The sequence below is a fragment of the Cydia pomonella genome, chromosome 4 (assembly GCF_033807575.1).
Source record: "Cydia pomonella isolate Wapato2018A chromosome 4, ilCydPomo1, whole genome shotgun sequence".
Taxonomy (NCBI): domain Eukaryota; kingdom Metazoa; phylum Arthropoda; class Insecta; order Lepidoptera; family Tortricidae; genus Cydia; species Cydia pomonella.
Window position 1 is genome coordinate 7,027,139 of NC_084706.1, and position 21,249 is coordinate 7,048,387.

Consider the following 21,249-nt stretch of genomic DNA (forward strand, 5'->3'; position numbering starts at 1 on the left):
CCAAGTAGACCTAATATTATGTAGGTCGAAAGTACCTACAGATACGGATGCTTGTGTAGATATACATACATAGCTAGATTCGGATCCAAATTATAGATAGCGCTTCGAAATTAGTTTCCTTAAAATGCTTCAAGAGGGCTCTCTTTCCCTATATACTTACTTCACTCTTTGTGTTCACTTTAATGTCATTTAAAATAAAATTTTGCTTACTGTTTTTATGCAAAGTTTGATACAGCTGCTGACAAGGTAAAAATAATCTTTTCAGTCTTAATAATGGTTAAAATTAAGTACACAAAAGTGACGATCAGGAACTATCGCCGGTAAGTAGTGGGTGGATATAATTTTACTTCATTCCAATAGAATGCCATTTTATGTGGAATTAGGGTTCTTGATTATTTGCTCTAATAAAAAGTAATAATTTAATATTTGATACAAAGATTATTCGTCAATTCAAATCGTAGCATGAGACAACAAACACATTTTCTCGGTTTAAATGCTGTGTTTGAAATAATATGTGAATAAGCTACTATAAAATTATGTAAAATTGCTGAACTAGCAAAACTGTTTAAAATGTTACATTGAAGTAACACGATATTTAGGTACTATTTAAACTGAAACTGGATCGCGTGCACTACTTGCGTGTGTACAATGATGCGTGTTTATAACATCGTGTGCTGAGAACCTGCGCAGCTAGAACAATTTGATACAATTCCTCGCCAGTCTGCCTGGGACCAAAGACATAATGTCACGTTCGAAACGTCAGGACTATTAATAAAAGTAAGTCAATGGCACGGCATACGATCCTGTTTTAGTTTAAATAATGCTTAAAGTATTACTAAAAATAAATCAATTAAAATCTCCAGTTAAGTCCCTGGAGTTGCAGGCGTACATAGGGTACGGAGACTGCTTACCATCAGACGGGCCGTATGCTTGTTTGCCACCGACGTAGTATAAGTCCAGGTCCGTTGGTTAATTCTGTACCTACCTATCTATGGGAAAATATATCAAATATTTTTGATATTAAATTATTACCTAATTAGTTAGAATCAAACCAAAATAAGCTAGCAGCAGTTTTCACAGCCAAATTAGTAAGTGTTATTTTAGACGTCATACTTTTATGAAATTATGACGTTTAGGTACTTACCACTTGCGTAGGCTGGGCTATCAAAATCGTTGCCAACTTAGCTTGGTCTGACTCTAGATAAGAATCTGCCCGCAAAATTTCACGAGAATCGATCGGTTGAGAATTTCGCGACCTCGGTTGAGAACTTCCGGATAAACATACGAAAGCAATTTTGAATTCGCTACGTTCGACCAGGTAAATATATTTGGTGTTAATTTATAGCATATTGATATTTGATGATTTTTTTCTGTCTTGACATTGTATATAATAAATAGTTGACGATCATAATATAAATTCATATAGATTGGCTTGAAATAATTTATATTGTAATTTAATATTATGAAGGAAATAAATCTAAATCTAATCTAAATCGTATCAAATATACAACAATTGACGTTGACAGCTCTTGTTAAGAGAGAAGAATAGCTTTTCGAATGTAACGAAATAACCACTGACATAAATATACTAGACAGGCTATCGAGAACAAATTGTGTCCGCCATTTTCGGCGTTTGACGTCTATCACTAAGCTAAAGAATAAGCATCGCTGTGTAGCTAGCCAGAGGCGGAACTGTTATGACATCTGTTAATTTTCTGCCTACATACACACTGTGAAGAATCTAGATAAAATGTATTTATTTCCTTACAAGTGTATTGAAATTGTTTTACATATGTGACACGGACGACATTAAAATTTATAAAAATAGCCATGAAACTCTTTCTCAAATGACTCTTGTACTCGTAGCAATTTTGATCAAATGGCGCTTATAGCATAATATACTCTTTAAATATGATAAAAACACTAAAAAAAATACGAGACAAAGAGTAATATATCATTATTATGTATATATTCTGCAAACAAGCCAAGCCAAGCCAAGGAGTGGAATGCCCTGCCCGAGTCTGTGTTTCCGCATGAGTACAATCTGGGTCTCTTCAAGGCTAGGGTAAATAGGTATCTCATAGGTAAGCGTGCTCCACCGTAGACCGCATCATCACTTACCATCAGGTGAGATAGTGGTCAAACGCTTGCCTATCGTTATAAAAAAAAAAAAAAAAACAGATAATCATACCTACGTGTTACATCTGCTAAATTTAATCTATGCGCCAAAGAAAATGGCGTACTATCGCGAGTGTTTAAAGTGACGTTTCAAAATAATCTAAATGAGCTTAAAACAAGAGTTTTTTCGCAATGGATTTTTAATATATTGCATGTATTATGATTCTTGATATTATTAGAATACATTTTCATAACGCACAATGGTATTTTTAATTTTTAGTGTTTTTTTTTAATTTGTGAGTCATGCGTGGCATCTCGCCAGTAGTCGGAGACGTACTAAACGCAGTGAAGTGCCGGCACTTCATTGAGATGTGGAAGCATTTTTTAAAACCGCTATTTTTAAATTTTCCATAACTTCGCACTAGAACTTGGTATTTTAAACTTTCAAACTTTAAAATAGAATATCCCAAAACTGTACATTTTCATGCTGTTTTTTTAAACCATAGAAAAATAAAAATTAACTTAGAGGTCTGATTCTTTAAAAGAGCATGTTTAGAACTATATATATGCTGGTGGCAATAACTCAATACCTACCGACAATGTTACCTTTTAATTGGGAATACGTTACAGATTTCGTCTTTAGTCAGGAATACGCTATGGTTGTCACTTAATGTAAATAGTGTAGTCGTAGTTTTTTTGTGAGGATTAAATGTGTATATTCTACAAATTGTATTAAACCAATACTCGACCGAAGTTTCAAACGCTTCTTGCTAAATAAGAGGCAGAAATAATGTTTGCAGAGTAAATTTCAAATAATGTAAACAAACCAATTTACCTTAATTAATTCATTATCTCGCACATTTGAATGATAATCTTTCGGTTGAGTCCTTATCAACAGTTTATATGCTTAAATCTATATATATATTATGTTAATGATCTGCCAAGACGAGCAATGCGAAGCACTAGGGCACTACCTACCTTTTCTCGAAGCGCTTCGTCTTTTTTTTGAACCCTCATAAATTGGGTTTGGATTATACCAGATAAACAAAATTCTCGGGATATAATATCAATAGTGGACTTATTACGCATAAAAAAAAAACAATTGCATATCTCTTATACTTTAAATTTTATTTATATCTAAAAAAACCCCGATTTCGTCACTGATTCACTCACTGATAATCATCAAAACCCTTAGGGTACTTCCAGAAGTCCTAGGTAGCTGAAATTTGGTATACGATAGTATCAGTACACAAACGCCAAAGAAAAAACTTGAAATTTTTTGCCCCTAAGGGGGTGAAAAGGGGGTGGTATTTTATATACGGAATCAATAACCCTGAACCGATTTAGTTGAAATTTGGTATGTAGTTATTTTTTGCTCTGGGGAAGGATATAGAATAGCTTTCAACCCCAAAATCTCGTACAGGTGAAACCCTCGTAAGGGTGAAAAAGACGTTAGGGGGAAAATGGAGTAAAAGTTTGTATGGGAAATGCGTAAAAAAAGCAGATTGTATAAAATATACCCCCAGATTCGTATTTCAGAATTTTTAATAGTAAATCACCCCCAACCCTTTAAATTAGGGGATAGAAGATTGTAATAAGCGACTTACAAAAATAAGTAAAATCCCATCAAAAACATTTTCATGTAAAATGTTGCCAAGACGAAACTATAAGGCTCGCACTGACAAAAAGTTATCAGTACCCCTAGTGTAACTTTGATCGACATCATAACGTGACGAACGCGTTTGCGTTAAGTCTCATTTTGTATAGGATTTTGAGGTTCCAAAACGTCCCGCTTGGCGCGCTCTTTCGAAATCCAATACAAAATGAGACTAAACGCAAACGCGTACGTCACGTTTGGAAATCGATTTTATTTACACTAGGGGTACAGATCAAAGAGCCAAACTTCTAACTCTATAAGTCGTAACTGCACAAACTCTCCACCTTAGTCAAAATATGTGACTTCAGCACGTGTCATCATGCCTATCAATTATGAATTGGGTTGCGAACGCCAAAAATATGTATTGGGTTAACCTAATAAAAGTTCACTTCCCGCACCTTCACGAGTGTGGCCTTACTTCATTGTCCATTGACGTATAAAGTCAAAGTGTCATCATATAAAATGCAGCTATGCAAAAAATGGGAATCACTTTGCAACTGGACGTTTGAAGGCTCGTGTGTGTAGTGGCATTTTTACCGTAGTTTTTATAGTGTAATACAGGTAAGTACTAGTAAACAATAATTGTAATAGGCTTTTGTAACTTGGGGACATAAGGGATTGCTGACGTAGGTAGTAAGATTGGGGTATGTCCTATTAATTGCAAAAAAAATAGATCAACCAAATTAGATCCATAGCGTTTTGTGGAATTATTTTTTTCTTCATACGAACAAAATGCGTGTAATCCGAGTGTGTGCAATCCCAGGAGTTGTGAATAAATCTTATGAGCCTTGGGAGATGTATTTTTTCCTTGGATTGCAAAACCACTCGATGTAGAAGGAATCCACCATCAACCATAATGTCACTGCCAGCAAGGTTTTATGGATCAGACACTGGTAAAAAGGCGTTTTTATTAAATAACAAGTTTGCAATTTTTTTTTTTTTCCGGTTTCTAACTTTTGTTTTCGGCTGTACCTCTGAACTGACTTTGAAGTTAATATGTCATTTAGTTTAATATTAAAGAATGTTACTTATTAACCTTTAAGTTTTCGAGCTACAAGCAAAAAAACTGATAAAAGAGCAAAAATGTATGCACACCTGGGATGCGCAAACTGGGTTTGCACGCATTTAGGATCAAATGAAGGTATTAAAACTATGGACCTAGATAATAAGCCGGATAGATTATACTGGCCAAAAAGTGTATCCACATGAGAAGTCAAACTAGAGCCTTGTATCTCGTTCTAATTAGGTTTTCAAGATTTTTTTAACCATTTTTTTTTTAATAATGTACGAATCAATGCTAAGCGGCGCCATTAAATTATTTTGAAAATACACGAAAATATGACATCCAATAGGGGATACCAATTAATATGCAAAGTTACTACAATTTCTATCATATTAAGTTAGATGTTTTTTTTTTTGTTGTGCACATCCTTTTTATAATTAGTTAATAATATTAACATCATAATTATTCACAAATTACTTAAAATATATCAGAACCGTAATTTGAATATAGCACTAAAATAGTATAAGAGTGTAATTAATTTCAGTAGTATATGAATAGTATATATACTATGAATATGAATATTGATATAATTACTACCACATTGGTATAATTTTAACATTGGCAACATGTGCGAGTAAGAAACAGGGCTCTGGTTTTGCTATCTCAAGTGGACCGTTTTCTGTAGTTTGATACGAACACGTTGATAGGGCTCAATTTGGTATGGCAAAAAAGTAATTGCACCCTCCACTTTATGTAAACCTTCATGATAAAAAAGATATCCAGCTGGCTGGAAATTGATTATTTGAAAAAATATAATTTGATTATCCTTAATTAGTACATTATCATACAAGTGCGAAAAATAGGAAATTTGCAACGAGTTGCGATAAATTAAAACACGCCCGCAGGGAGTCTTTTAAATCGACACGAGTTGCAAATTACCTAGTCGCACATGTATCGTACAACGTTTTACAGTACATTTTAAATTTTCGATATAGTTAAGTAATGTGCTAATTATCGCACTAGTGCGGTTAAGTAGCACCATATGTACTGAAATAGTTCATTACAATAAATGAGCGAAAAATAGTACATACGAAACGAGTGGCGATAAATTAAAAACACGACCAAAGGGAGTGTTTTAAATTGACACGAGTTTAATAACTACTAAAACTGATTACTTAAGTGGGATCAAAGTAGCAAACAGAATCTGCAGTTATTATGATCAATTAAATAGCTTATAGCTTGTTAAAAAACTTGTGTCTTGTTAAAAAACTATGACGAGCATCTAAAATCTTATTAAATAAGCAATCAAAAAGGAACAATATGTCCGAATTCAAAAGAAATTTAATTACTCATTGAAATACAATTATGATATAACATAATGAATATAATTAATATATACAAACTATAAGTGAACTGAAACTAAAATTATACTTAAATCAAAACAAAATGTATTTACTTAAATCAAATCTAAATTAAACTAAAAGAAATCTAATAAAAACCGGCCAAGTGCGAGTCGGACTCGCGCACGAAGGGTTCCGTACCATTATTTATAAAAACGGCAAAAAAATAAGTATGTTTCTTGTATGGGAGCCCCCCTTAAATATTTATTTTATTCTGTTTTAGTATTTGTTGTTATAGCGGCAACAGAAATATATAATCTGTAGAAATTTCAACTGGCTAACTATCACGGTTCATGAGATACAGCCTGGTGTCAGACGGACGGACAGACGGACAGCGAAGTCTCAGTAATAGGGTCCCGTTTGGCCCTTTCGGTACGGAACCCTAAAAATGGCCCAAGCGGCATAGTACCGAAGACGCTGGCAGCATTTCCTCGCTGGATCGTTAAACTGATGCGTAGAGCGAGGAAGCTCCTGTGACATCTCTGAGTCTCTTCGACAGATCTTTGAAGAGACTCAGAGCGCTAGGGCCCCATGGATCAAGGGTCTCAACACCGAATGGAATTAAATTATTTTCGGCGTCGAGACCCCTATTTTCCTATCTTGGCGTTTTCCGCCGCCTCTACCGCTGCCGCTGCCCTTACGGAGGTTCAGTGGAGATGTGACGGGGTCAGTGACTGCACACGTTGCATCCCAAACCAGCACCCGGCCCATACTCCACGAAATCAGTGCCGTCCCATCCTGTTTGAATTCAATTTAGTATGTAGGTACATCATATAGTAAAGTGTCCGCGCCAAAGAAGGCCCGGGTCTTAAGCTTGCCTACTTTCAGCATTTCATACATTTATAAGTGTCAATCTATTCAAATTTTGCGTTAATGTGCGCTAGTACCATATAAAAAAAGTAAAGCTTAAATAAAATAGGTATGGTAGGGCAGAACGGGCAGCGCAAAATGAGACCTCTAAGTGTATATTGTCTAATATTTATCAACTTTAGGAACTTGGCGTATTTATGATATTAAACTCATACCTGTACTTTTTTTACCCCTTTTCGCGTTGAAAGTTGAATGTCCTTTTCATCTTTTATGCTTTCGACGTGTTTACTGAAATATGCTGCATTTGGTTTCAATATGATTAACAAATACCCTGTTTCTTTTAGAACAAATCAAAATTAATGAAACGTCATACTTAAGCAGCTCTCTTATTTATGGTAAAATTTTGCCAGTGTTTGAAAACGGATGTTAAACACTTGTTTTATAGGATTTGTGGTTTTCATTTCGTCATTGGTACCATGTCCATAATGGGTGTTTACTATAGGTACTTTTTGAGATGACATAATTTTCTACGAAAAATGACAATTTTAGAAAGCGACGAGCGCTCGTTTCGCTCGTGCTTAAGAGACATCGCTGACAACACAACGACAGCAGTCGTTGGTAGTTGTGTACTATTCAAAATACAAAACACGTCTATCTAGCGGCGGCTAATCTGCTAGAGTACAAAATTAATTAAATTAGCTGTGAGCGTCGTATTAACAACAACAAGAAAAAACAAAATAAAATGACAAAAACAATCGCAACCGAATTCTGGTACAAATCTGTCTCTTCTTCTAACTTCTTACTCCTTCACTGCTGACGATCCTGAGTTCGATGACAAATTTTTCTAATGGTAGCTCTCTTCTTGTCCATATCGGTTGCTCGTGCTCGGATCAGGTTGAAGCAAATTTAGTGTCACGGAGGTAAATGACGAAACAATTATTAAAATGTCCTTTTTATTGTACCTATAGAAAAATGTCTACAACAGTGGAACCGTTGCCAGAGATCCAAAACAGCACGAGAGCGATGTTCTATCCGCTGCTGGTGCTGGCCTCCGGCCTGTGGCTCCTGTATCGATGGCAGCAAAGCTCGCGGCTGTACAAGATGGGCAATAAGTTACCGGGGCCCATGGCCGTGCCGATATTTGGCAACGCTCTGTTAGCGCTTGGGAAAAGACCCGATGGTAAGTTTGTAATATCATTTTTGTGTCAAAAGGCGTTTGATTTCCGTTTATTGACAATTAGACCAGGATCTCTGGAAGTGTGTCGTATGCATAATTATTAGACCGCAGTTTGACTTTTGATCCCTCTAGTGGTGCTTCTAGGTATTCTGGCAACATCGAGTTTCTAGAAATTCGATGTTGCTATGCAGAAAAGCGGTGCCGTTACCTCCACCAACTCTTTAAATTCTCCCCTTACAATTCTCATAAGGAGTGATTCTGTAAAATAGTGGCAATGAATTATCTAGTATATTTTTTTTACTTATTATGAAGCAGATTATTTTTTCATTAATCTGTAGATAAAATACAGATACAGGTGTTTCCTGTAACAGGATCAATAAAATAAACTGTAGGCTGTACTCCTCAAACTGACCAACGTTAGTTCAACAACTTTGAAAAATAACTTGTTTTGATTTTTATTACACATTGAAGTTAATTCTAAGACGCAATGTATTGCCAGTTTTTCTTTTGTTTAAAGCGTGACAAGCGACTTCAAACACACTGATGTCAGCGTACATTGAAAAAAATATTAAATTTGTATGAAAAAATTAAAATCTTAAGTTTTCATAATTTTTAAAAGTTGTTATTCAAAAGTTATATCATTTTAGGAGTACAATATATGGTTTAATTATTTATGCTCGTGTTACAGGAAACACCCGGTATAATAACAATAAAATCATATTGAGAAATATCAGATTGTTTGAAACGAATGTTCATTTAATATTATATTACATTGATAGTATTTGTATATATTACCTAATATTTGACAGTGCAATTACGCTAAGAGCTATGTAGGCTCAAATAAGTCCGATTTGTGAAAAAAAAATCTATAGCGAATGTATGAGAATTTTAAGGGGGAAATTCTAAGGGCTGGTGGGAGTAACGGCACCACTTTTCACCCTGGCAACATCAGGTTTCTAGGAGTCTAGGAACTCCACCACAAGGATCAGAACTAATAATGATGCCTACGACAGTTCTAGAGATCAAAGTCTAAATGCTTAGCAAGTTTCGTTTATTAATTCGTATCTAAAAATATAACCATTTTTGGAAAGGGAATGCAGATATCGATTTTTTTTCAAGAAAGTCTGTCTGGATATGTGTATTTAAAGTAGTAGTAGTAGTAGTAGTAGTAGTAGTACCACCGCCCACAATCTCTCTGCTTTGCCTTAAAGTTGACTGGTAGAGAATACCATTTGGCATTAGTTTTTCTATTGAGCAATAAAGATTAAATAAACTTAATAAGTTTAGTTTTAAGTAATTCATTTTGATTGTGTATTTTATGTACGATCAACCAATTTGATTCCTAGGCCACTATAGAACCATATCATTATGACTTCTACGACAGTGCTTATTGAGTGATGCATGTCATGTATAGAGTAGTTAAAGCGACAAGGTTCTATAGTGGTCTAGGATTCAAATTGGTTGACTGTACTTTTGGTTTCAATAGATTGCTAAAATAAAAACATTTCCCACAGTCTGATGAAATTTCCATACGTCTAAAATTCCCTTCTCTACTTACCTATACATTAGGTAATCATGGATTTATATGGATTAACAATATAGATACATTAACATTACCTACGGTTGAAATGGTCAAATATAGTTTAAGAATATTCCTGGTTTTATTACTGATATTTTGCTCTTTGTAGATTAATAAATTTAATAATGATAAGTAGAAATATTTAACCTCTAAGGTAAAGTTGGGGTTTCACGGTTCTTCTGTTAAACTGTGTATACCCCTTCTCCTGGCAACATATCTTACATGATATAAAGATACTTACCTAATTTGAAACCTCTTTTTTTGTAGAAGAGTTTTTGGGCGCAAGCGAGCCTATTGTTACAAGAAAATGATTAATTGAAAGTAGCAAAAGTGGACCTCTGCTGATATTGTTGACATAACATTATTTTGTTCGTAATATCATGTGCTGGATACATGTAAAGTTGGTCAGAATGGTCAGCACCGTGTATACTTATTATTATTAGCGCCTACCCTTAATGTAGTAGCAAAGTATCACGTACGCTCAATAGGTAAATTTTAAATGTATTTATTGGTTTATTAGACAAGGTAACATAATGTAAATTATTGCAATCATTCGTAACATACTTCCATAAAATTATGCTTACTGAATTTACATTTAATTATTTACAAATATGTAAATATGCTGCACACCATTCCGAGAACGGATTGAATTGAAAAGGGAATTTCAAAGGATAAATTTTCAGTTAGTTACTTGATACATAGTCATTATTAACAATAAGTTGAAGACCTCGCGAACCCCCATGACTCGTACATTAAGGTGGGTCATTTTTGCTTTATTTATTTTATTAGCACAGTTAAAAAAGGTGCTATTTGGTAACTAATTATTTCACTTACTTGAATTCGTTTCGGCTTTAATTATTCTTCAGCTTTTTAGGATTTTAATTGAAGTTTACGCAAAATGTTCGAACATTGTAAAGAAACTGTTTCTTTTTGAGTACTTTTATCAATTTATTGGCTCTGAATTTTTACCATGCTATTTCGAGCCAATAATGGTATATCTTTTTAGCTATAGTTTGACTAAAGAGACAATACATAGATACACTGAGCAAACCATAAAAAATCTAAGGTTAGTACATCTTTCCTCGGAAACTGTACACGTTTTTTTATACCAAAGTTCCCACTGATATAGTGAATTAGACACGTAACAAATTTAAGTCATATGTTAAGAGCAGTTTGTTAAGTAAGGCGTACTATACTGTAAATGATTTTATAGATGATAGAGATGCCTTTAAGCCAATAACTTGATCTTGATAGTATGATAAAAATTAAAATTAAAGCAATAGTGTTTTCGTTTTTTTTCTGCGAAATAACCATACTAGTGTCCAGTAGAACTCACACAAGAGATCATCATTTTCTCGCTTGATTGTATTGTTTTAGTTAATTTTAGTTTGGGTCACTTAGAGACCTTACATCTCCAGATTTTATTTTATTTTAAATTTAATTGATTTTATATGTAAAGATACTTATACCTATTTTTAATGATTCTGACACGTAGAGACCTTTACATCTCTAGGGTCTGATTATTCAACCATCGGATAAAATTATCTATCAGATAAAGATAACACTCTCTTTTTCTTCTTCTTGCTTGTAAAAGAAAGGGAGCGTGTTATTTTTATCTGACAGATACTTTTATCAGATGTTTGAAAAATCAGACTTAAGTCCATTTAAATTTAAGTTTGTAATTTGGTTATTTGTAGGTAGGAATACTCCTTACAAATATTATGTTGACGCGTTTATATGGCGCTATGCAGTCTTTAATGTAACATACAAGCACAAATGTTTCATCTCACAGTTTTTTTTAAATTATTTATATAAGAATTTAACTCTTGGAGACCCTTAACATCTCTAAGGATAATTTAATGATATTTTTATTATTATATTTTATCTCTGACACTTGGGGACTTATACAATCTCTAAAGAATTTTACTATTTGTTAGTTGAAATTTTTATCTAAGTTTTTTTTGTGTAATTTGACATTTAGAGACTATATAAATCTCTAATAAAGTATCTATTATTTCATTGATTTCATATTTGTAACTGTATTTTGTTATTTTTATTGTTCGTAAAAATTTGACATGTAAAAGTTCCCCTGTGGCCTATTTGCTGAATAAATGTTTCATATTTGATGTAACAATATTTATATCATGAAACCTTTAAAATTGATCCAGAGGCATAAAATGAATTCCGATTGCAAAATAGTAATACTGTTTATTGGCATTGTTACGTCATCTTCCTCGTGTTATTCCGGCTTTTTGCTACGGCTCATGGGAGAGGGGGAGGAGCCTACCGACTAAACCCACACCGGCGTTTCGCACAATATGCCGTTTGGGGAGGGGTCATGGGATCGCGAACCACGAGTTTTCATTTCGTTGAACACTCTTCCTGCAGATTACGAGTTTGAAGAAATATAAAGCAAAATTAACTTTAATTTCCAATCTATTCATACATTATAATAAAATTTAATATTTTTTTATCGCTTACCTATTCAATTTTTTTAATTTATAAGTCTTTCAAAATCATAATCTTCATCGATTGTAATTCTTTTGTAGCAATTTTCCGCTTTTCATGATTTGGGATTAACTTTACTAAAATATTGCAAGTCTAGCTTTACGTTTTGAAATTATAATAGCAGTTATATATAGTCCTCCATGTCGTATCCGACAACGGCGATTTTTACAATTTCCTCTTATAAGCACGTATATGGCTCGCAAAACCGAACTTAGTCTTAAATGTCCGGTCGCACTGTGCACAATAAAGCTGCCCTTGGTCGTTATATGTGTATGCGTAGGACAGCTTAGGTTGAGACTTCCGTTGAAGGCGCTTTTAGTCCCGTTCTTCAAGTCGAGCTTCTTCGAAAATAGCTACGACTTCTCTTACTTTATTGCGCCATTCCGATCTCTCAACCGCAAGCTCCTCCCAACGTGCAACGCTCTAATGGGATGTCGCAAGCTTTGAGATGACGCTTCAGAACGTCTTTATATCGCAGAAACTGTCCCCTGTGGCTACGCTTCCCATCCTTGAGTTCCGAATAGAAAACGGACTTAGAGAGTCTATAGTCATCCATGCGACAGACATGGTCACTCCATCTTAGTTGGCTTTTCATTAGAATGGCCTCCATACCGGACATATTGGCCCGACGTAATATCTCCTTGTTAGTCACACGATCTTGCCACTTTATTCTAAGTACGCTGCGTAAACAACCCATGTGGAAAGTGTCAAGCTGTTACATGACAGTTTTCATACACAGGTATAAATACACAGCTAAAATGCTTAAACGGTAGATGGTGCCACTTATAACAATGAATGAGACATGCGGAGCACGCGGTGTTGTACTCGTATGACTACCTATAGTCTGCAAATTGTAGGTCTTCCGTTATTTACTGGTCTCTGATAATAGCTAACACGTATTTATAACATACCACATCTCTCCACCAAAGCAGCTTTTTAGTACGATGACGTGAAGATTTGTTAAAGTAACCTTTTATAAAATGACATGATGAGTAAAGGCACGCGTCGTCGTGAATGACACGATTTGTATGATTATGGATGTTGAATTTGTGCTTTACAACAGATTGAATATTGTTACAGTTGTTTTTTATAACTATTTATTTCTGTAGATCTGGTCAATATCGGCCTCCAGTATGGAGAGAAATATGGCAGCGTCATCCGCGGGTGGCTCGGCTCGAAGCTGATCATCTTCCTCACTGATGCTGACGATATCGAAGTCATCCTGAACAGCCCCGTGCATATTGACAAGGCCTCCGAGTACAGGTTCTTCAAGCCGTGGCTAGGAGAAGGCTTACTTATCAGCTCAGGTACTATCATCATCAGTAGCGGCGGTTAAGAGTCAGATGAACCTATCCGCCGCAATAAAATTGATGTTAAGCTCTTTTTTTTTTAAATAACATTCACCACTTAGATGGTTGGCAGTCCTCAACTGTGCGTTTCTCCAGAAACTTCCTGTCTCGCACAGCTAAACTGTGGAATGAATGACCTTCAAACCTTTAAGAAAAGAGCGTACTCCCATCTTAAAGGCCGGCGACGCACTTACAACCCCTCTGGTGTTGCAGGTGTCCATGGGCGGCGGTAATCGCTTACCATCAGGTGATCTGTCTGCTCGTTTGCCTTATGTATCATAAAAAAAAACATGCTTAAATATTTGGCATGAAGTCCCATATATCTAAGTCAGGTACCTACTAGTTTTGAAGAAGTTAGGGCCAGTAGAAGTTTTACATACAAATCTTCTACTCGCTCTATTTTCTTAGTATATGATTTTTTAGCAACGAAAACTATAGATTTCATGTAATTTAGCATGCCATTTTAAAATGAGAGCTTAACTTTGATTGTACGAGAGCGGCTTTATAGCGGCATGTTCGTGTGACTCTTAAGACTACACGTCCAAAGTATCTATATATACCATTTTCTAATAACGTTACAAAGGGATATGTCTGTAAATGTCAAATAATTGCAGTGTGGTAGATGCTTTTGAGTAGACTGCAGAGATAGTTATAAGTATCTCCATTTACAAAACTATGACTTATATCTAGTTTTGGACTTTTGGCAGTAGGTATATTATCCGTTACTACTAATGCTGACTGTACTGTTAGTCTTTTACTGAATCCGTAAATTATCAAGTAGAAATTAGTAGTATTAGCGAAAATACTATGTACTATATATCATTGGGATTCCAAGTAGATTTTATGGCACCTGTAGTAAATCAAAGGCTTGTGTCCCGTGGTAATCCTAACATGAACACTTACATAATAACACATTCAGTTTCCGTGAAGTATTCTATTTAAGTACCTACATATAAGCAACTTTGGACATATAAATACGAGTACAGTCCGTCTCTACCAAGTGCTAACGTAGAAGTACTAGTGCTCGACGCTGCACTAGTGTGTGCTAGTAAAAACATCTTTAAATCAAAAATTAAGAAGTTGCTAATAGGTACAACGCATGACTGAATAAATAAATAGGATAGGTAAATATACTACAACAACTTATACTGTGTTAATATGATATAATTACCTTAGTATTATAAGTTAATGATATAATTTAGATTAAGGTACTAACGTTGAAAATGAGTGCCTCATTTCGCCGTTAAACGTAAGTTTGGCGAACCTAACACAAGTTTAAAATGTACCATATTTGTGAAAATAGATTTAAAAAAAAGGACCTATTCGACATGTTCTCGTTGAAAAATCTTCGTTGTTCAAATTTAACCTATATTTCCAAGAAATAAAGTGCCCATGTCGGTGACTATTGCAGCGTCGAGCACTAGTACTTCTACCTTACACCAACTATGGCGCGAACACTCATTGTCAGAGCCATAGTCGGTGCCGACCTGACAAGATGGTTTCTAGAAGTAAATTCTTTCAACACTGATTTGTTTCCCAACTAGCAGACATTTAAATTGGCGAGACTTCCACGATATCAATTAACAGTAATTTAATGGAAGTTGACTAAGTAATATATAATAGATTTGTCAATTTCAATGCGTGCTATCTAATGGACTGTTTTAAATGTTTATTAATCATAACACACTAGAAACATCTCTTAAATTACGTGACTGATTCCAGGTGAAAAATGGCGTTCTCATCGCAAAATGATTGCGCCAACATTCCATATCAACATCCTGAAATCGTTTATGAGCGTGTTCAATCAGAACAGCATGAACGTGGTTAACAAGATGAAAACCGAAATGAATAAAACTTTTGATGTCCACGATTATATGAGTGGAGTTACTGTGGACATATTACTTGGTAAGGAGTTTCTAATATTTATAGTTGTCTTATCCTATAAGTACCTAAGAAAATCTGCACCTCTGACATGACAGCCAGTAGGTTTGAAAGTTTTTATTAAAAATATTAAAATATCTATGTTATGCGTCACTATAGCAATTATGTGAAACAATATTCATTGTTTAATAATTTTAGGGTCAACCTTTCTGGTTAATGAATATTAAAGTGACAAACAACTCTAGCCTCGTTACTTACATTATACCTACCTGATATTGACTTAATTAAGTGCAGACAATGCATTTTATTTCCGTTATAATGTTTATTTTGTGCAAATGTAGCCTTTTGTTGTATAAATTAATATCAATTTGTAGCGACATGAATAGATTGACGTAGTTGCAATTAATATAAGTAGTTCAAATTTTCACTTTGTAGAGACTGCAATGGGAATCACGCGAAAAACTCAGGACGAGTCTGGATTTGATTATGCCATGGCAGTCATGAAGTGAGTGGATTACATTAAGATCTATATAATACGATTTTAATTTCAAACACCAGTTTTCGGAGTCTAAGCTATTGGTCATTGCTGAAAATTTATTTTTTACAGAATGTGCGATATCATCCACCAGAGGCATTACAAATTCTGGTTGCGATTTGACGCTGTTTTCAAACTAACTTCATTTTTCAAACAACAAATTAATCTTCTGAATATTATACATGGACTAACAAATAAGGTAATAAACAAAAATAAACAAAATTTTCCAAAACTATTTCATCTTGGTCCATGATAATTACGAGGGTTATTACATTTATAGGTAATCAAAAGCAAAAAGCAAACATACTTAGAAAACAAAGCTAAGGGTATAATACCTGCATCGATTGAAGAATTGACACGTGCCAAAGAAAACGACGAAACTGGATTAGCCAATAACGTAAAAACCTTAGCTGATTCTGTTTTTAAAGGCTATCGGGATGATTTGGACTTTAATGATGAAAACGATGTTGGTAAGAATTTGGTTAAATGGTTACCTTTGTCTTCCGACTTTCTTTCAAATATAGGCGCCAATGACAGGTAGTTTTCAGTGCGCCTAATTAGGATACTGGCGTCAAAACTAAAGTATGTATATTTTCAGGAGAAAAGAAACGACTTGCATTCTTGGATCTTATGATAGAATCGGCTCAAAGTGGTACAAATAAAATAAGTGACCACGAAATTAAGGAAGAAGTTGACACTATCATGTTTGAGGTACGATTTGAATATGAAATCTACTTTTTACCTGTATGTTTATAAATAAAAGATGCACAAGATTTTCAATAATTTGTGAGTTATTCAGGGCCACGACACTACGGCAGCTGGTTCTAGCTTCGTACTCTGCCTCCTTGGAGTTCACCAGGATATTCAAGCTAGAGTATATGATGAGTTATATGAAATTTTCGGAGACTCCGATAGACCGGTCACGTTTTCAGACACTTTACGCATGAAATACTTGGAAAGAGTTATTTTTGAGTCCCTTAGGATGTATCCACCAGTACCAATTATTGCAAGAAAACTGAAACGAGACGTAAAAATTCGTAAGTATTCCTTAATGTAAGGAATCAACGTCTCATTATCATTAATTACTATTATTTATTATGGCTCCTTCATAGATCAATGTTTTTGCCGTAGCCACTAACAACTATGTGCTGCCAGCGGGCTCAACCATAGTTATCGGAACACTCAAGGTTCACCGCAATCCCAAATACTACAAAGACCCGGATGTGTTCAATCCAGACAACTTCTTGCCTGAAAATACCCAAGACCGACATTACTACAGTTACATTCCATTCAGCGCCGGGCCTAGGAGCTGTGTGGGTAAGTACAATCAACTGAATTAATACTTTAAATTAAATTACTTTTAAGCGTCCTCCGGTTGGTTTCATACAAGACTTTTGAAAAAGATGTACATATTTTTTGTGTTTTCATCTAATATTGGGTCATACCGATAAAGTTTTTGGTGACTTGAGAGTAATGTCGAGATTAGGCTGGAAACATCACAAGTTATGAATCTTACCTGACTGTTAAGAAATATGTACGTTTTACTTACAGGTCGCAAATACGCCATTCTGAAGTTAAAGGTCTTACTCGCTACGGTACTGAGGAACTTCAAGATGGTTTCAGATATTCCAGAAGACCAGTTTATGTTAAAAGCCGACATTATTTTAAAACGATCAGATGGATTCAGGGTTAGGATTGAACCCAGGAGAAGATTTCCCATAAGTGCGTGAAAATTTTATTGTTTCTTATATTCCATTATATGATTGATTATGATTGCAAATTAATTTTAATTGTTAGTATTTCCTTAGGATATACGAATAGTTTCCTAAACACATGTGTATCAGACATAAGTTCCCAGAAGGTGTTTCAATGTGTTTCTTGGGATTAACGTTGCGGCTTGCAACTGCACACCTACTTATCATAAAAGTTATGCGCACTTACATGAATCAATGAAAAACCATAAAATAGTTTACTCGACAAGTTCAAAATGGTGAACTATAGAAAAAAAACGTGTGATACCTCATTGTATTCGAAATGATGTATAAAAAAATGTATTTGCAGAGTTTATTCGGTACACACAAAAATTTACAAAAGTTAAAGACAAACAAAGGGCGGAAAAAAGAAGTTATACAAATTAATAATATTTAAGAAATTAAAATACAATACTACGAAAGAGAAGGAAAATGCCAATAAAATAGTCTATACTTGCAGAACTGTATCTCCATTATTTATACTTTTTATTCAACGCTGAACATAGCCCTCCACACCTAATTTTCGGGAAACACGCGCAGTGGGAAAAGTACGTAACATTAAATATTATTTTAAAGAGGTGGTATTGAATATTAATGAAAAAATAATGGTGTATTTTAAACATGTCACACACAGCCAGTGGATGTCATTCCAGATCTAGAGCAGAGCCCAGTCCTGTGGAGTTGCAGGCGTACATAGGCTACGGAGACTGCTTACCATCAGGCGGGCCGTAAGCTTGTTTGCCACCGACGTAGTTTAAAAAAAATGTCAAAGAATGGACTACTGTACCAATTTATCTTAAACTTATTTTTTCAACAAGTTAGGCAAATTAATAATTGCCAAAATAACACAATATTGTCGAACATTTGTCTTTATTGTTAGTTTAAAATAAATGTTAAAATATTTAACGTGAAAATATTTCGCCTCGTGGAGCCCTGCTTTTATATGCTTAGCAAGATAACGTCATAAAAGTAGTAAATCAATACTTTGTTTAAAATAAATTTTAGAATAATAGGGAAAATTAACAAAAAATTGAAACTCAAGGTAAAATTGTAAAATATATAACAATATAACCAGAGTATTCTTTTTTTTAGTTTTTATAACGTAAATAAAATTTATTTAATATGTTTATAACAATGGATCTACGATGCGAAAAAAAATTACGTTAATTAACTAAACATTTTTTTTTGTCCACAATAAAGAAGGAGGTTCGAGAAAATTTTGTTAATTAACAATTGCCTAACTTGTTGAAAAATTAACTTTAAGGTTTCTTTCCAACGGTAATAAATTCTCTTAAGTGTTCACAGTATGGCTTAATTTATTCTAATTTTTATATTGACAATGAATACTCGTTAAAATATCTGATGACACGTACTTGCATTTCATGCCGCGCGCCCATACCCAAAATGACGCGCGCAGACCTATGTTCAACGTTGAAAAAAAAGTATAGGTAAATAATGGAGATACAATTTTGCGAGTCTAAACATTTTTATTGGAAATTTCCTCCTTTTTAATAATACTCTATTTAAATAGAGTAAATTAAATACAAGAAACAGAAAAACAAAAAATTAAATATTAATACTTTTTTGAGATATTGGCGAAATAAAAAATATCTTCTTTCTTCCGCCTTTTTTGTCTATAACTTGTTGTGTTAATTGTTTAAGGTATTCATTATTATAGATTTTCAATTCAATACGTTTCATCATTTTCTGTATAAACACATTTTATTAATTTTCATTTAATAAACATAGAGAAAATACTTGTAGGTATCTAAATGAAATGTATAATATTTTATTTTACGTCACACTTTAGGAATTATTATAAAATATGTATTACATTACAGCTAAGTATAACTATACACTTCGATGTCGGTTTATATACTTAGACAAATTTGCGTATTGGTGAAAAACGCTTAGCTCGCTAGATATTGTTATTTTCCTGAATAAATAACTTAGTCTTAAAGTCTATAGGCAAATACATTCTAATCAACTAAATAAAAAATATCATACAATTTCATTTTTTTTATATTCCACTGCTTTGACACGTTTTGGTAATTAGTAATTACTTAACACTTAAGTACCTAAGTATACGAGTAGTAAGTATTCAAGAACTGCGTAATTGCGAGTCCAACATTCTAATATCGGTTCGCTTTTTTTTTATTCCTCCGTTGTTAAAAAAGCACTTTGTTTAAATTTCATGCGCGCATTTGCACTTACTTGCACAGACCTTTTACTTATTAATAGCATCACTTTTTGTTCCCGTTAATCCTAATGCTTACCGTCTATATAATTTTGTATTGCTCCTTTTTGTATCCATATTATAATGCGCGGTACAAATTTTCATTTGGATAGGACGCTGAAATGCACATTGCTCATTATCTCAAAGCCCTCTTTGTATGGCGATTTTAGGTAACCTAAGGTTTTCCAATTTTCATAACGGAGAAGACTGATATTATCAATTTAAGAGGTGCATCTACATAGATAACTTTAAATTGAAAGTCTTTGGAATTACATTAATATTTTTAGTAGCATTGTACCTTCCAGTACACACCTTCAATTATTATTTATTCAATACATTTTCGCGATAAATTACATATCATGAGTAATAAGTCAGACTGACTCGCATACCAATACAGGATAGTAATATTTCAAATCGCTTTAAGTATCTACTCAGAAAACATTACGCACATCTAAATACATAACTCAAACAACTTTATATTAGTTTTGTATATATGAATTACATAGATGTAGCCGTCAACGTAAAAACGACCCTAATGGGACATCTGACTTGCCGCCAACCCTTATAATCGTAATTCGTATAGTCATCTCCATCTCTGTCACTCTAATAGTTCAAGAACGATAGATGATCTTCGAATTTCAATGTTCCTTCTAAACAACCTTCCAAGCAATTACATACATATAAAGATTAGTTCCTTTCTAAGACAACTCTAACTTCTGCCTAAATACGCCTACCTAACTTAATTTTTAGTCTTCTACTAATATTACAATTATAACTCATTTCTCTCAGTCGAATTTGAAGGCACTCTTAACATTAATCACCGTTTATCCTTGCGGTAAATTATATACTCAATGGACCACAGCACAACGCAGATCAAGCAGCAGAAACTCATTGCGAAAAAACAGTAGCTATAGCTGCCCGTTGCTTCATAGATTATACCTGAAAAATAAAGACCCTTTATTTTTGAGAAAATCTCATTGCAAATATATTTTAGAGATTAAATACTCTAGTGCGCCCGTGAGGGATAGAACATAGGTACAGTTGTACGCAATTTAATAACAGACGATAAGAAAATGAAAACTATCTAAGGGGAAACCATAACTATATTGCTTTTTTTTATTATTATTGTTCTGAATTACTTAACATGGTTTTAAGATACGTTATAAGAAATATATACCCACCCTCATCTGTCATTTATGTATGATGACTTGATGAGAAATAAATGATAGATTATATTCACATGGA

At 34.0% G+C, this 21,249-nt stretch overlaps 2 protein-coding genes across 4 annotated transcripts in view; one reads left to right on the top strand and one right to left on the bottom strand.

The window, feature by feature from the left end:
- The first annotated feature begins 617 nt into the window (after positions 1 to 617).
- LOC133516948 (cytochrome P450 4g15-like) lies at positions 618 to 17,788 on the top strand. 2 transcript variants are annotated; one of them, XM_061850014.1, is made up of 11 exons: positions 618 to 777; positions 7,957 to 8,168; positions 13,362 to 13,559; positions 15,324 to 15,506; positions 15,918 to 15,987; positions 16,090 to 16,216; positions 16,298 to 16,487; positions 16,616 to 16,728; positions 16,817 to 17,054; positions 17,149 to 17,334; positions 17,569 to 17,788. In XM_061850014.1, the coding sequence occupies exons 2-11, from the start codon at positions 7,961 to 7,963 to the stop codon at positions 17,745 to 17,747; spliced, it is 1,692 nt and encodes a 563-aa protein (XP_061705998.1). In that variant the 5' UTR covers positions 618 to 777; positions 7,957 to 7,960; the 3' UTR covers positions 17,748 to 17,788. The 2 variants fall into 2 exon arrangements, with proteins under 2 accessions (XP_061705998.1, XP_061705999.1); XM_061850015.1 differs by lacking the exon at positions 618 to 777 and adding an exon at positions 4,196 to 4,336.
- A 240-nt stretch (positions 17,789 to 18,028) lies between these two features.
- LOC133516949 (monocarboxylate transporter 6-like) overlaps positions 18,029 to 21,249 on the bottom strand; it is a 43,687-nt gene continuing 40,466 nt past the window's right edge. For both annotated transcript variants that reach the window (XM_061850017.1, XM_061850016.1), the window contains exon 9: positions 18,029 to 20,943. In XM_061850017.1, the coding sequence (XP_061706001.1) occupies positions 20,822 to 20,943 (122 nt within the window). In that variant the 3' untranslated portion in view covers positions 18,029 to 20,821. The remainder of the gene's footprint in view (positions 20,944 to 21,249) is intronic.